This window comes from Carettochelys insculpta, chromosome 6 (assembly GCF_033958435.1).
Source record: "Carettochelys insculpta isolate YL-2023 chromosome 6, ASM3395843v1, whole genome shotgun sequence".
Lineage (NCBI taxonomy): Eukaryota > Metazoa > Chordata > Testudines > Carettochelyidae > Carettochelys > Carettochelys insculpta.
The window spans coordinates 125,212,129-125,228,843 of NC_134142.1; the positions used below are offsets into that span (position 1 = coordinate 125,212,129).

Consider the following 16,715-nt stretch of genomic DNA (forward strand, 5'->3'; position numbering starts at 1 on the left):
CAAAGTGCAATGTAACTTTGAACTGGGCAGTGGAGGTGTTTCGCCTGCTTGTTTTGGAAGGGAATTTCCTGCCAGCAGGCTTACGCTCGCGGTGAGGGTTAATGGCGACGGACTGGCACTTCCCCAGGGCGAAGCAGTCCATCCGAAAACTCTGTCTAGCTGGAGTGGATCTTGTTTTTGATGTAAGTCTCCCTGGACTGACAAGTGCCAGGCTCTCAACCTGCACCGCGCTGAGCCCTGCCTGACCACAGAAAGTCCTGCGTGACCCCAGGCGGAGGGACTCAGGCTTTGGTTTCAGCCCTGAGCCCCAGCAAAGCGAAGCGGGGCTGTGACCGCAGCTGGAGGATGGCTGCTTTCTGAGGTTGTCGCGCGGACTGGCTCGTGTCTCGGCACAGGAGTGGCAGGCTGGATTCCTGGGAGCTGAGCGCTGGAGCAGCTGCCAGGAGATTCAGGTGCTGTCCAGCGGATAGCAACACGCCCACAGCAGGCAGCGTGTGTCTCCGGGTGGTGCACATCGCGCAGGCCTCAGTGCGCATAACAAAATGTATTCCACCCATGGATGGGAAGCTGGGTGGGACCATTGGAGGCCATGTGAATCAGCCGCTCACTGTGAACTCCCAGGGCCTGGCTTTTCATTTCCCAGAGCTGCACCGGAGCCCGCTGAGCCGGGAAGAACAACCAGGCAGTACCTTCCCAAGTGTGTGTATGCGAGCGTGGGGGAATGGTGTGTCTTCCACACTGGCTGTAATGCCCCAGAGCCCTGGCTCGGGAGGGGCGAGAGGTATCTGGAGGGGCCAGCATGGGGACAGGCCCATGGGGCCCACGAGGGTGGGTAGATGGATAGCCAGACAGAGCGAGGGGGGCATGCGTGGGACGGGTGGGGGGGTTTGGGGACAGAGGGTGGTGGGTGGAGACGGAGGGGCAGATGGCTGGCTGGACGGGGCGTGTGCAGGTTTGGGATGACTGGCCGGAGGGGTTTGCGTGTGGCTCGACAGACAGACTCGGCGGTAGAGCTGCACTCCACAGAAAGCCATTACTGCTGGCAGATGGGGCTGGAGAAAACTCCCTCCCTAGCGCCGGGATGAGTCTGCCGAGCTCCTGGGCCGGGGGCAGCTGCAGGGCGGCTGCGGAATTTGCTCATACTGCCCCCTCGCCCCCCGTGAGTGTGAGGGAGCAAGGGGGACCCCTGCCCCTGAGGTGTGTGCATGGGGGGGGTCCTGCGTGGCAGGTAGCACTGACAGATCCCCCCACCCCCGCATGGCCTCCTCCTCCTGGCAGCCCTTGCCCAGGGCAGTCCCAGGGGCCACTTGTAATTTCACCTCCTGGGGCCCTGTGGACTCCCCCAGTTCTTAGCCTGCCCCTCCCCCACTCTGGGACTCCTGCACCCCAACCCCTGCATGCCCCACGCTCCCACCCCTGCGCTCCTCGCCCCACAGCCTCCCCCACACCGCAGTTCCTGTGTGCTCCTGCACCCCAACCCCTGCATGTCCCACGCCTCCATCCCCTATGCCCCTCGCCCCCCTGCATCCCCCAGTTCCTGTACCCTCCTGCATGCCAACCCTTGCATGCCCCAAGCTCCTGACCTCTGTGCCCCTCCTGCACCCCAACCCTGCCCCTCTGCACCCCTCACCCCTGCACTATACTTTCTTTGCCCCTAATTCCTGCCCCCCAACCCCCGGACAGCCCACACCCCCCAGCTGTGCACCCCTCCTGCACCCTAGCCCTCGCCCTGTGCCCCAGCCCCTCCAGCCCTGCATCCCCCATGCCCAGCTCTCGCCCAACACACCCCTGCTGGGCCCATGTGGGGCGTGGATCTGGCCTTGCTGCTCACCCCCCATGTGTCTCCTGTGTGCACCCCTAAGGGGTTGGGGGTGGGGAGCCAGGTGAGGGTTCCCTGAAAGAGACTCGCCCGCCCCACTTGGACTGTGCGAATGCTGGGCTGGGCAGGACAGGACCAGGCAGAGCAGAGCAGGGCTGGGCTGGGCTGGGCTGGGCTGGAGAGGGCAGGGCCAGGGTGGGCTGGGCTGGGCAGGACCGGGCAGGGCCAGGCCGGAGAGGGCAGAGCCGTGCTGGGTGGGCCAGCAGGGCCGGGCCAGGCAGGACAGGACTGGGCAGGACAGGACCGGGCAGGGCAGGGCTGGATAGCAGCAGCCCCCATCTCCAGGCAGCGGGGGGCAGGGAGAAATCGCCCCCAGGCTCCCATGCCAGCTAGGAGCAGTTTCTGACTCCCCCAGTTCCTTGAGCCTGTGGGCTGCCACATGGTGCCCCATTGACTGAGGTGCCCCGGTCAGTCCCCCGGGCAGCCCGCCCCAAGGGCTGTGCCCTCTCTAGTGCCCCCCAAGAAGCAGCCCCAGGAGCAGCCGCAGGGCCGTGGCCGCACGGGTCCCCCCGGCTCTGCCAGCCCCGGCGTTCCTCTTTACGTTCCCCCCTTCTCAGCCGGCACGAACTCCACCTCAGGGATGTGCTGGTGGATCCAGTCCCGGTAGGAGGTGAGGCGGCTGTAGACCCCGGGTCGGTTCCTGATGCCGCAGCCTTTGCCCCAGCTGATGATCCCAGCCAGGAGCCACTCCAGGGACACCTTGCAGACCAGCGGGCCACCGGAGTCCCCCTGAGGGCGGAGGCAGAGATGAGGGGCTGGAGGGGGTGTGAGAGAGGCACTGGGGGCGGGAGGGGTGCGTACGTGGTGCTGGGGTAGGTAGGCCCGTGGACTTGAGCCCGGGGTCTAGTCTAGGGTGAGAGGTGGGCCGCTGGGGTAGATAGGCCTCCGGGTCAGCCCGGGGGGGTGTCAGAACTCTGCTTTCCCCGGCCGGGGGGCACTCACCTTGCAGGTGTCTTTCATGCCGTCGGCGTAGCCGGCACACATCATGTCATCCTGGATGGCCTTGAGCTGCGAGCTGCTTCCCCACGCTGTGCTGTAGAGCTGCTTGCAGGTGTTCTGGTCTATGATGGGCACCTGGAGCTTCTGCAGCGTCTGTGGATGGGGCAGGTCCTCTGGAAAGGAGACCCAGAGACCGTGGGAAGGGACACCAAGGGCTCGGCAGCAGAGCCATGGACCCCAAAGGGCGGAGAGGGTGCGGGAGGTGGTGGTGGGGCCTCATGCAGGCCCCAAGGGAATGGCTGCGTACCTGCGATGGGCCTTGTTCAGCCAAGGGGACCCCTCTGGGCTCTCCGGGGGATGTGTGTTATCTGAGTTGTTTACCTGGTTTAAGTTTTCATCCATCGAGGCTTGCGTGACTGGCTTGTGGTGGGACGGGAGGTGAGTCTGGGATCTGGTGTCGGGTGTTTGGGTTTTGGTGGTTGCCGCCATCCTTGGTTGCTGGTTATCGACCGGAATTTCTTTGGTTGGGTTTGCAGGTTGCTCGCCTTGGCTTTCCTTTCTCGGGCAGTGGCCTTCGTTTCCTCCGTTTCCGGTTTCACGCTTCCGGTTTTGCCTTTGCCGGTCGACTGTGGGTCTTGTGTCTGACATGTCCTGTAAGGATTTTGTGTCGCGGGCTTTGAGTTGCTTCATGTCTTATTTCTTAGGTATTGCTTATTGGGTGTTATGTGGCCCTGATGAGTGGGTATTTTTTGTTGGTTTTTTTGTTTCCGTTATCGGGTATTTTCTATTGGTTTCTTTCATCGAGACTGGTGTCGGGTTTCACGTTGCATGTATTCATTGGGTTTCATATTTCTGCTCTGGGGTATCGTTTACCAGTTCCCATTGTCGGGTATTACTGACTCGTTTCATGTTGCCATTAATGCCTATTGTTCACTGAGTTCCTTGTTTCCCCATTATACTTTATTGGGGTTTGCAATACATTCGTCCGGTATGGTTTGTTGGGTTCCATGTTTCCTTTGTTGGGTGTTTGATTTTGAGTTGCTGTTCCTGGATCTCGTTTCTGGCTTCCATGCCTCTGTTTTTGCCTTTGTTTGTTGGGTTTCACATTATATTTCTCAGGTGTTGTTTATCAGGCTTCATGGAAAGGACTTTTATAAATGTAAGGCACATGGCAGCAGGAGCATAATCCTGCTAAAGGAATTTGAGGACAGTGTTCTTTAGAGATGCAAATGGGAAGAGTTGTGTGGGTGTGTATATGTAAATGGAAATGTCGGGGTGTGTGTGTAAAGAACTGCTCGTTCTGCTAAAGCTGCTGGGCAGGAGGAAAAAGCAGTGGTGTTTTGCCTATTGCAAACAAATTGTTGTTGTAAAGTCACAAATTAAGCTATCAGAACAGGTAGGAATTGAAACGCTTGAAATTATTGTGGGGGGGTATTTGGTGGTCATCACTGCTGTGTAAGATGTGAATCACACAGGGCTCCCCTCAGTAGAGCCCTGTGAAGTGGGGGAAGGGAAGATATATTATATTATATTATATTATATTATATTTTCAGAGCCTGCATCCTCAGCACCCTCCTTTATGGCAGCGAGACTTGGACCCTGTATGACCGCCAGGAAAAGAGGCTGAATGTCTTCCACTTGTGCTGCCTCAGGCGCATCCTTGGAATATCATGGAAGGACAGAGTGACCAACACTGCCGTACTCGAGCAAGCTGGAATCCCAACCATGCACACCCTCCTCAGGCAGCGTCGGCTCCGCTGGCTTGGCCACGTCCACAGTATGAATGATGGAAGGATTCCAAAAGACATCCTGTCTGGTGAGCTAGCCTCTGGCAAAAGACCTCCCGGACGCCCCCAGTTGCGCTACAAAGATGTCTGCAAGAGAGACCTCAGAGAGGTAGACATCGAGCTGGACAACTGGGAAGAACTCGCAGACGACCGCAGCAGATGGAGGCAGGGGTTACACAAGGGCCTTCAGAAGGGCGAGATGAGGACCAGACAGCTAGCAGAGGAGAAGCGAGCGCACAGAAAGCACACTAAGGACTTGCCAGACACCCGCCACATCTGCAAGAGATGCAGCAAGGTCTGTCACTCTCGTGTGGGTCTTCATAGTCACAGTAGATGCTGTAAATGAAGTCCTCAATTGAAACTATAAAGGGCGCGATCCATAGTCTATGCAGACTGAAGGGTGCCTACTATATTATATTATATTGATTGTAACTCGGCCATGAAGCCCGTGGAGGTTCCATGCCAGCTCCTAGCCTGACTAAAGCAGAAGTGTTGGTCAGATGAATGTTGATGCGCTGACCATGCAAAAACAATACGAGTGAAATCTGATGCCAATACGACTAAATAATAAAAGAAGTCAGCTCGGACTTCGCCCGGATAAACAAGCTGGTGAGATTCCGATGCAATGTGCTTGGACTGGTGCAGATGCTGTGATGGAGTCGGGGGAGTGCATGTGTGAGACTCAGGCTGGATGTGTGAGACAAGTAGAGCAGCTCCCAGCGGCTAAGGATGACCCTGGGGCTATAACCTAGGCTGGCAGGTAACACCTCTGCCCTGAACAAAGAGGAGGGAGGATCCAAGCTGGTTTTGAATCAGGGGCGGCAGTTAGAGGCTGGGGGAGAGGGAGCTGGAAGGCAGCTGGCCTGGCCAGGGGAGAAGCTACACCCCAGAGGGGCACCCCTCGGGCTCCTCTCCCCAGGACGGGTTGGAAAGACTGTCCCTGACTGCTGCACTGACGCTTCTGTAAGAAACTGGGTCTCTGTCGCCTAAGAAACCTCCTGTTCTACTTGCTGAGTGAGAGTCACTCCTGCCTGCGGACGGGGTGCAGTTCATGGGGAGCCCTGAACCCCATCACAGATGCATTGGACGGCATCCAGAGAGCTGTGCAGTTGTGAAGTCATTTGGTCAGGGAATGAGAGAAAGCGCAAGGCAGGAGCTGAATTCCTTTTTAGCAAAAGAGCGAGAGGAGCATTGTTAAGCTACAAACTGGTGAGTGCAAGAATGATGGTCGCACGATCCGAAGCAAAACCATTCAACATCTTTGTCATTCAGGCGTAGGCACCCACGTCGGACAGCACGGAGGAAGAGATCGAGCTACTCTATAAAGACTTGACAAAGATGGTGGAGGAGATACTGAAGAAAGATGTTCTGCTCATGGGAGGAGATTGGAATGTGAAGGTCGGAGCAGATAACGACAGTTGGGAGAGAGTCATGGGAAGGTTTAGATTTGGAGAAAGAACCGAACAAGGTGAGAAACTACTTGAGTTTGCTGCCGAGAAAGAGCTGGTGACCTGCAACATAGGATGCCACCAAAAGGACGGTAGGAAGTGGACATGGTGGAGAGTGAGGAAGATGGTTTAGAATGAGTAAGGGTCCAAGACAAGGAGATCCAATATCACCAAGTATCTTCCTCACACATCTGGAGAGAGCGATGAGCAAGGTCAAGGAAGAGGTAGAAGGGATCTCTGTGCATGGGAAAAGAATGAACAACTTGAGGTTCGCAGATGATAGAGTTATCATTGAGGAAGATGAGGAGACGCTAGTGAAAACGGCGCAGGTGTTAAACAAAGAAGGGAAGTGGTACGGACTGATTATGAACATCGATAAAACAAAAAATGATATTTGGAGATAAGGAAAGAGGAAGGAAGATCAGCGTAGGTGGGTTTGAACCAGAGTACGTAGAGAAGTTCACATATCTGGGGAGCAACATAACGTGTGATTTAGACCCTAAGAAGGAAATAGAATTTAGAATAATGAAAGCAAGAGTGAGTGTGAAGGCGATGGATAAGATCTGGAAAAGCAAAGCGATTGGCTTAAGAAAGAAACTGAGCATCTTGAAAACGTGTGTATTCAGCAGCATGTTGTACCGATGTAAGACATGGGTGATAACGAAAGATTCGAAGAGAAGGATATTGGCATTCAAGAGGCGTTGTTATGGAAAGATCCTGCGAATAGGATGGATGCAGAAGGTCACCAATGAGGAATCATATAGGAGGATCCAGCCGAAAGAAAACTTGCTGCAGAAGGACACAAACAGACATCAAAAAGCTCTTAACTCACAAGCCTGTCAGCCAGCACTTCAATGGAGCGCGCCATTCTGTTAATGACCTGAAAGCCTGTGTTTTACTGGAAAGGAACTTTAAGAATCGCCTACAGAGTGCCGAGCTCTCTCTTATATTCAAATTTGACACATTAACATGTTGTTTGAACCGGATGGCCTATTACCTGTGTCATTATATGGACTCTTTTACATATTTTGTTTTATCTGACTCTTGACTTCCCCCTCTCCTACCGCCCCTCTGCTCTTCCGATTTGCCCACCTTGATTACATTTTTCTGATTTTTCAACCTTGATAACTGTTTTTGGTTCTCTGTTCTTTGTCTAGGAAGGAGTATGGCAGAAAGGGATCTAGGGGTTATAGTGGATCACAAGTTAAATATGAGTCAACAGGGTGATGCTGTTGCAAAAAAAAAAGCAAACATGATTCTGGGATGCATTAGCAGCTGTGTTGTGGACAAGACCCAAGAAGTCATTCTTCCGCTCTACCCTGCGCTGGTTCGGCCTCAGCTGGAGTATTGTGTCCAGTTCTGGGGGCTGCAGTTCGAGAAGGATGTGGAGAAATTGGAGAGGGTCCAGAAAAGAGCAACAAGAACGATCAAAGGTCTAGAGAACATAACCTATGAAGAAAGGCTGGAAGAACTGGGCTTGTTTAGTTTGGAAAAGAGAAGACTGAGGGGAGACATGATAGCGGTTTTCAGGTATCTAAAAGGGTGTCATAAGGAGGAGGGAGAAAACTTGTTCTTTTTGGCATCTGAGGATAAAACAAGAAGCAATGGATTAAAACTGCAGCAAGGGAGGTTTGGGTTGGACATTAGGAAAAAGTTCCTAACTGTCAGGGTGGTCAAACAGTGGAATAAATTGCCCAGGGAGGTTGTGGAATTTCCATCTCTGGAGATATTTAAGAACAGGTGAGAGAAATGTCTATCAGGGATGGTTTAGAGAGAACTTGGTCCTGCCATGAGGGCAGGGGGCTGCATGCAATGACCTAAGGTCCCTTCCAGTCCTGGCATTCTATGATTCTGTATATTGAGGCTGTTCTGGTATGGCTATGGTGTGAAGAAGTGGGTCTGTCCCACGAAGGCTCATCACCTAATAAATTATTTTGTTAGTCTTTAAAGTGCTACTTGACTGCTTTTTGGTTTTGATAGTATATCGACTAGCCCGGCTCCCTCTCTGGTACTACTGCAGAAGGTTATACAATGCAAGTTACAGGTTATTCAGGTATATTTCAAGAATGAACGACAAACAAAAAAGCAAAACCTGGTATTTGGCATAATGGACGGTTCAAACAGGCGAGGCAGACTCCACAGAGAACGGGTGGATGATGTAGTAGATTGGTGTGGAGCTAGTCTGCAGAAACTAAGCCACTCCGCACTGGACAGGGAAAGATGGAAGGATATAATGAGGGAGGCGTCCGACACCGACAGGCGCTGAGCCCACGGATGATGATGTTATTGGTTGACCCAGCTGGTTTGGAGCTCTTTGGCCATACAGCCCTAAGTCTGGTTTGACTAGTCCGTCCCCCCACTGTTCAAAGATCGAACGAAAGCCCAGACTAATGCTGGGATCTGTAGGTATGTTGTGAGAGTCCAACCGGCTGAATACTGAGATCATGTAGCTAAGCCCAGAGCTGAAGCCACTGACAGCTGAAACCACAGGGTTTTGCCCAGAGGTAAACCCACAAAGCAGTGGACAAGCGGCTGGCAGAGCACAGTGGTCAAGAGGCTGGTAAGGGTGGCTGGCGTAGTGCAGTGGATGGGCAGCTGGCAGAGGACAGCGGATGGGTGGCTGGCAGAGCACAGTGGGCAAGCAGGAGGTTGGCGGAGCACAGTGGATGGGCGGCTGGTGGAGTTCAGTGGGCAAGCAGGTGGCTGGCGGAGCGCAGTGGATGGGTGGCTGGCGGAGCGCAGTGGATGGGTGGCTGGCGGAGGACAGTGGATGGGCGGCTGGCGGAGCGCAGTGGATGGGCGGCTGGCGGAGGACAGTGGATGCGTGGCTGGCGGAGGACAGTGGATGGGCGGCTGGCGGAGCGCAGTGGATGGGTGGCTGGCGGAGCGCAGTGGATGGGCGGCTGGCGGAGGACAGTGGATGGGCGGCTGGCGGAGCGCAGTGGATGGGTGGCTGGCGGAGCGCAGTGGATGGGCGGCTGGCGGAGCGCAGTGGATGGGCGGCTGGCGGAGGACAGTGGATGGGTGGCTGGCGGAGCGCAGTGGATGGGCGGCTGGCGGAGGACAGTGGATGGGTGGCTGGCGGAGCGCAGTGGATGGGTGGCTGGCGGAGCGCAGTGGATGGGCGGCTGGCGGAGCGCAGTGGATGGGCGGCTGGCGGAGGACAGTGGATGGGTGGCTGGCGGAGGACAGTGGATGGGCGGCTGGCGGAGCGCAGTGGATGGGCGGCTGGCGGAGGACAGTGGATGCATGGCTGGCGGAGCGCAGTGGATGGGCGGCTGGCGGAGGACAGTGGATGGGCGGCTGGCGGAGCGCAGTGGATGGGTGGCTGGCGGAGGACAGTGGATGGGCGGCTGGCGGAGCGCAGTGGATGGGCGGCTGGCGGAGGACAGTGGATGGGTGGCTGGCGGAGCGCAGTGGATGGGTGGCTGGCGGAGCGCAGTGGATGGGCGGCTGGCGGAGCGCAGTGGATGGGTGGCTGGCGGAGGACAGTGGATGGGCGGCTGGCGGAGCGCAGTGGATGGGTGGCTGGCAGAGGACAGCGGATGGGTGGCTGGCGGAGCGCAGTGGATGGGCAGCTGGCGGAGGACAGTGGATGGGTGGCTGGTGGAGGACAGTGGATGGGTGGCTGGCGGAGCGCAGTGGATGGGTGGCTGGCGGAGCGCAGTGGATGGGTGGCTGGCGGAGCGCAGTGGATGGGCGGCTGGCGGAGGACAGCGGATGGGTGGCTGGCGGAGCGCAGTGGATGGGCAGCTGGCGGAGGACAGCGGATGGGCGGCTGGCGGAGCGCAGTGGATGGGCGGCTGGCGGAGGACAGTGGATGGGCGGCTGGCGGAGGACGGTGGATGGGCGGCTGGCGGAGCGCAGTGGATGGGCGGCCAGCAGAGCACGGTGGATGGGTGGCTGGCGGAGCGCAGTGGAGAAGCAGGTGGTCAGCAGGAGCAGTGCTCAGGTGGCTGGCAGGTGATCTTGCCCCTGTGGGACAAGCAACTTCACGCCGACGTGGACTCTGGTTTTGTAGGTGTGGTGGAGCCGGGGGGGTGCATGTGAGGCTCAGGCTGGATGTGTGTAACAGGCAGAGCAGCTCCGAGCGGCTAAGGATGACCCCTAGGGCTATAACCTGGGCTGGCAGATAACACGTCTGCCCTGAACACAGAGCAGGGAGGAGCCGAGCTGGGTTTGAATCGGAGGCGGCCGTTAGAGGCTGGAGGGGAGAGGGAGCTGGAAGGAGCCAGCCTGGCGAGGGGGGAAGCTACACCCCAGAGGGGCACCCCTCAGGCTCCTCTCCCCAGGACGGGTTGGAATGACTGTCTCTGCCGGCTGCACTGACTCTTCTGTAAGAAACTGGGCCTCTGTCGCCTAATAAATTTCCTGTTCTACCTGCTGAGTGAGAGTCACTCCTGCCTGCGGACGGGGCGCAGTGCTTGGGGACCTTGAACCCCATCGCAGCAGGGACCAGAACCTGCTGTGAGAGGTACACGCGGTAAGTAGGAGTTTGCGGGTTAAGAGCTCTAAGTAACAGACTTGGCTGAGCAAACAGCAGGGCACGGTGCCTTGCTGAATGGGGTTTTCCTTTCCTTTGCTTAGCAATACCGCACGTGTCGCTGGGTAGATTTATAGTAACAGAGAGGGAGCCGGGCTGGTCTATACACTATCAAAACAAAGAGCCGTCAAGTAGCACTTTAAAGACTAGCAAAATAGTTTATTAGGTGATGAGCTTTCGTGGGACAGACCCACTTCTTCAGACCAGAGCCAGACCAGAACAGACTCAGTATTTATGGCTGTGGGCTGAAGACGTGGGTCTGTCCCACGAAAGCTCATCACCTAATAAACCATTTTGCTGGTCTTTAAAGTGCTACTTGACGGCTCTTTGCTTTGGGTAGATTTATGTGAGGCTGCTGTTACTAAACAGGCTGTTTCTATCTCAGACTCTGTGCTTGTGAGAGGGGAAGAGCGGCCTTACAGGCGCCCAACAGGTGGGGTGAGATTGTCCCAGGTTACTGGGTGGGGGGGTCCAGCCAGTTTGGTCACATTATTGACAGACTCCCCTAGGAACTGGACTTGGCCTTCTGGCGGTCACCTGCCATTGACAGGAGGGTTACGTAAGTAAATGTCAGGTTCAAAGTGCGCACGCGCATGAAAAAATATTTCTCTGGAGAGTCACGGGAAGTTACTGAGAGCCAAAAAGAAACAGGCCACTTGCAAATTTAGCAGAGTTCGAAGGCAGGATATTTCCTTGCCGTATTTTGAGACGTGAGTTTTGACAAGTTGTGTTTTAGGGGTTGTAACACATTCAGGTTTGGAAATCAGCATCTCCAGGCACTAAGTCATTTATTGTCTGACCTCTCCTTTTGCCTCGCAGCCCATCCAAGAAATTCCTACAGTTGAAATTGGTAAAAAAGAGGCTTAAAACCCACAGTTTTGTGCAACTGTGAAGATTGAAATCTACTCTGTGTTTTAGAGAGTTTGTGCCTCTGTCTGTCTATGTGTTCATCTGTCCATGAGTCTGTTTCTTCGGCCGTGTCTACACAGGCACAAATCTTCGACACAGCCATATTTCGAAGATTACTAACGAGGCGCTGAATTGAATACTCATTAGCATTAGGACGCTTCCGGCCGCGGCACTTCGAAAGCGCGCGGCTCGGCGCGGCTACACGGAGGTCCTTTTCGAAAGGACCCCGCCCCTTTCAACATCCCCTTATTGCGATCAGTGAGCGGGATAAGGGGATTTCAAAAGGTGCGGAGTCCTTTTGAGAAGGACCCCCGCGTAGCTGCGCCGAGCCGCGCGCTTTCGAAGTGCCGCGGCTGGAAACGTCCTAATGCTAATGAGGCGCTGAATATTCAATTCAGCGCCTCGTTAGTAATCTTCGAAATGGCCATTAGCACGGCTATGTCGAAGATTTGTGCCCATGTAGACACAGCCTAACTGTCGCTGCTCTCACACCCCTCCTTTCTGCTTGATGCAAAACAGTCCCATTCCAGGGACATCCCATTGTCCTGGCACAGCCAATCCCTGCCCCTGCTTTGCGTGACAATAAGAGGAAGCCGCAAACCAAATTTGGTGGTCCTCACTTCTACCACTTAGGAGACGTTCTAGAAGGCTGTGTTTGCACTTGCATCCCTCTTTTGAAAGAGCTATGCAAATGAGGTAAATTGAAAATGCAAACAAGGCACAAATTTGCATATTCGACACCTCATTTGCATATTCTTATTTCAAAATAGCTTCTTTCGAAGGATGAAAGCCAGTGTAGACACTGCTCTTTCGAAAGTAAACCCCACCTTCAAAAGAATCCTCCTACTCTTTTTCGTGGGGTGTCAGATATGCAAATTTGTACCTCATTTGCATTTCCGATTTACTTCATTTGCATACCTCTTTTGAAAGAGGCATGCAAGTGTAGACACAGCCCATGACTTGTGGGTCCCACTGCCTCAGGCCACCACCAGGGCACAGCTGCCGACTGGGCCATGTGCCTCCCAACTCAGGTTGGCCTGGAGAGGAATTGGTGGACTGCCTGTGTGCTCCAGCCAGCCTGGTCTGGGTAAGTCTTGTAGGTGATAAAAATAGCAAAAATAGTTAAAAAACTGATGATTGTTCAACTGATAAAACAATACAAACACAAATCTACCAACACGAGAGGTCAGGAAATATGCGAACACTAGGGGTGCGTCTACACTTGCATTCCTCTTTCGAAAGAGGCATGCAAATGAGGCAAATCAAACATGCAAATGATGCATAAATTTGCATAATCGGCACGCCATTTGCATATTCTAATTTCGAAAGAGCTTCTTTCGACAGAAGAAAGCCAGTGTGGATGCTGCTCGTTCGAAAGTAAACCCATCTTCGAAAGAATCCTTCTTCCCATTAAATGAAGGGAAGAAGGATTCTTTTGAAGATGGGTTTACTTTCAAAAAAGCAGTGTCTACACTGTTTTTTTTTTGAAAGAAGCTCTTTCGAAATTAGAATACATAAATTAGGTGCCAAATATGCAAATTTATACCTCATTTGCATTTTAATTTGCCTCATTTGCATGCCTCTTTCAAAAGAGGAATGCAAGTGTAGATACCCCTAGAGGTCGGGTATCTACCATCACTAGAGGTCAGGTATTTTTATCAGGTTTTCCTTTCCCATTATGAATTTATCAGTTTTCGTGTTGCATTTATCGGGTGTTGTTCCTTGGGTTTGGCGCTTTGTTCATTGGGTTTCCTTCCTGGGTTGGCCTTTTCAATTCTTTGTCCAGCCTATCCAGCCTGTTCTGTTTAGTGCTCATCACGTTTCATTTTGTGTGATTCCTTTATTGCTGACAGTGTTTGAGGGATCAGGTGTTCACTGGGTTTTCTGATCCCTGTTTCTTTCATCACTGATGGGGTTTTGGCGTTTGGTTTTGCTGGTTGAATTCCTTCTACCGTTTGTCAGGTTTGTTTCTCGGTTTCATTGATCGTGTTCTTTTGGCTGTTTATTGGGCCTTGTTGGTCCGTTTCCTTTCGTGCGCTCCTTTTGGCATTCATTGGGTTTTGTTTCTAGGGGTAGATCTAAACTACATGGAAGATCGACGTGATCAGGGTCGTTCTTCTGGGGTGTGATTTCAAACTGAACGCAAATTGAACTCTCAGGAGTCGGCAGCTGACTGCTGTACTCTTCAATATCCGGAGTAATAAGAGAGGTCGATGGGAAAGTTTTTCCCGTTGACTTCCCTCAGTGAGGCTGGCCAGGTAAATCGATTGCGGATAAGTAGGTTCTAGCTACCCGATTGCCATTGCTTGAATTATGTCTCTCCCATCGACTTTAATGCCTCGTGCAAACCTGGCCAAGGTTTCACTCTCACTCACTGGGTTTCGGTTTTGCGAAGGGGTTTCGCTTTTCTCCGTTGCTCCGTTTTGGTGCTTGGGATCAGGTCTGTTTGCTGGTTCCCGGCATTCCCCCGGGGCAGTTCTTTCTCGTAGCCCATTTCCCACCATGAACCATCTCTGGACAAGAAATTCGGAATCCTAACGGCACTAGCTCCCCCTCCCACCTGCCCCTCCAGCCCACCGCTGTTCTCGCCCCTCTGCCCCACTCCCAGGACCCCGGCGCCCAAGGAAACCTACCGCCTTCCCGGATGTTGCCCCAGCCTGTCACCCAGCACTTCATGCCTGCTGGGAACCGGACGGAGGCCTCTGGGAGGCAGATGGGGAGGATGTAATCAGTGTATTGGATGGGTCGCTCCAGCTCCACCAAGGCAATGTCCCCACTGGAGGCTTCCCCTGCGTACTGCGGGTGGTTGATGATGTGTCTGATGCCCAAGGACAGCCGGTGCGGTTGACCATTGGCCAGCCTGCTGGCTCCCAGGACTACCATGTAGTTGGAGGTGTTCATCCCCCTGAGAGCAGAGAGAGGAGTCACAACGGGTGGCTGGGTGGGGGAGGCTGTGGGCTGGGAGTGAGGGGCACCAGCAGAGCTGGGGGAGGCTGGGGGGGGGTTAGCAGGGGCTGTGGGTTGGGAATGATGGGCACCGTCAGGGCTGGGGAGCACGGCTGGGCTGGCAGAAGCTGCAGGGGAGAAGTGAGGGGCACCGGCAGGGCTGTGGGGCAGGGCAAGTCTGGCAGGAGCAGAAGGTCAGGAGTGAAGGGCACTGGCAGGGCTGGGGGGAGCCCAGGGCTGGGCTGGCAGGGACTGCGGGTTGGGAGTGAGGGGCACCAGCAGAGCAGGGGGAGGCTGGGGGTCGGTTAGCAGGGGCTGCGGGTTGGGAATGATGGGCACCGTCAGGGCTGGGGAGCACGGCTGGGCTGGCAGGAGCAGGTCGGGAGTGAGGGGCACTGGTAGAGCGGGGCAGTGGGAGGAACCGAGGGCTGGGATAACAAGGGGCTGCGGGTTGGGAGTGAGGGGCACCAGCAGAGCTGGGGGAGGCTGGGGGGTGGTTAGCAGGGGCTGTGGGTTGGGAGTGAGGAGCACAAGCAGAGCAGGGGTGGGAGGAACAGGGACGTGGGGCAGGGTGAAGGGAGATTGCAACACTCACCGCTGGAAGCAATGAGCTGCTGTCACCACCCACTGGTGGGCGATGAGGGAGGCTCCGCACAGGTGTTTGTTGTGCCAGAGCAGACTCGCCTGCCAGGGCCACTCGCCCTCCATCGAATCCTCACCCCCCACGTTCCGGCTGTGGTACAGAGCTCTGGGGTGGCCACACACTGGGGAGAGGGAGGGGGGGATGCTCAGGTAGCCCGGGGTCTGGGGACGGGTTGGTAAAACCAGCCGGGCCCCATAGAAATCCCCTCAGACCAGCCACACGTTGGGCCCAGGCTGGATATGTCCCCCAGCCGCAGACCCAGACAGAGCTCTGCTCTGATTGGCTGCAGGGAGCCAGGTGTAAGGGTGAGTTTAGCCGTGGATTACCAATGGGGAGGGAGGGACTGGGAACTCACCTCTGTTGAAGCGGGTCATGTTCATGATGGGAACTGGAAGAGACCAGAGACAGGCAGCGAAATCAGCCTGGTATCCCACCCGGGGGTCAGGTCCCAGGCCAAATTTCTCCCCAGCCTTCCTGAGCTTGAGCCCAGCTTTGTCTCTGAGTCACAGACCCCAACCTGTGTGCTGGCCCCAGACCAGCCACTCACAAACTTCTTTTGTGGGCCCCACCCCGGAAAATATTCCAGGCGGTGACGACCCCCCTCTCCTGGCCACTCCTGGGACCCGACAGTGTTACAGGCCACGCCTGTGCCTGGTGAAGACTGGCTTGTGAATGTGCGTAACTTCAGCCACTTTATGCAAGCCAGGTCACGGAATGCGTATCGGTCCTACCTCTGTACATGTGTCAATCGCACACACAACTGTAGCAAGAGGACATGTGGGTCTGTGTAGAGTTTTAAATGTGCTGATGAGGGTTGTTAGTGATACTTCAGATATTTAAGGGCTCAGGTCACCAACCAATGACCTGTGAATTGTCTTGTTTGTCCTGTAAGCCCAAACTATGCTTGGCTCTAGAAATACATGTGACCAGGCCACCTGGTGCAGGAATCCAGCTTGAACCTGATATTTTTCCTTGAGGATTGGGGTGACAAACAAAGAATTCCTGCTCAGGAAAAAGTCTACTGAAGCAATGGAAAGTCATCAGCTCTTTGTCTTCATTGGCCTTGAAACTGCCAGGCCCACCCTAACAGGCTACTTGAAGATCTCTGAAAGGCTGGAGACCCAGGCGGAGGAAGGATCAACTCTGACTTTTCCCTAGCAAGCAAACAGCTATTTTGGGTAAGAATTTGCAGCTAATACATTTTTAGTGGCTTAGAACTGGCAAAGCATTTTTTGTTCATTTTAATTTACTAAGTTACTTTGACCTGCCTGTTTTTCACTTGCAACCACCTAAATCCTTCTTTTTTTATACTTTGTAAAAACCCTTTTCTTTACTCTTAAGCCCAGTGTACAAAATTGTTACCTGAAAAAGGGCAGGGAGAAGCAATCACTGGGAATCTCTCTTTCAGAGATAAGGGAGCAGGCTTCAAGAGCTTTCTCTGGGTAAAATTTTATGCGGGAGAAGGCAGATTTATTGGGGTTTGGTCCCTTTCGGGGGTTGGTTTCCTGGGTGTTGAGCCTTATAACTGAGCCCTCCTGGAGTTGAACTGGCTCAGTGTGTGCGCTGCTGAGCAGGGAAGTGGTAACCCCAATTCTGTGCTGTAGCTGGCCCAGCAGCACAG

The 16,715-nt window shown here is 54.5% G+C and overlaps 1 protein-coding gene across 1 annotated transcript; it reads right to left on the reverse strand.

The window, feature by feature from the left end:
* Nucleotides 1-2,416: 2,416 nt before the first annotated feature.
* On the reverse strand, nucleotides 2,417-15,474 carry LOC142015010 (serine protease 27-like). The gene is made up of 5 exons (XM_074998350.1): nucleotides 15,450-15,474; nucleotides 15,047-15,215; nucleotides 14,139-14,410; nucleotides 2,822-2,991; nucleotides 2,417-2,608 (listed from the first exon to the last, which is right to left on the reverse strand). Exons 1-5 carry the CDS (start codon nucleotides 15,472-15,474, stop codon nucleotides 2,417-2,419), a joined length of 828 nt encoding a protein of 275 aa, XP_074854451.1.
* Between the last annotated feature and the right edge of the window lie 1,241 nt (nucleotides 15,475-16,715).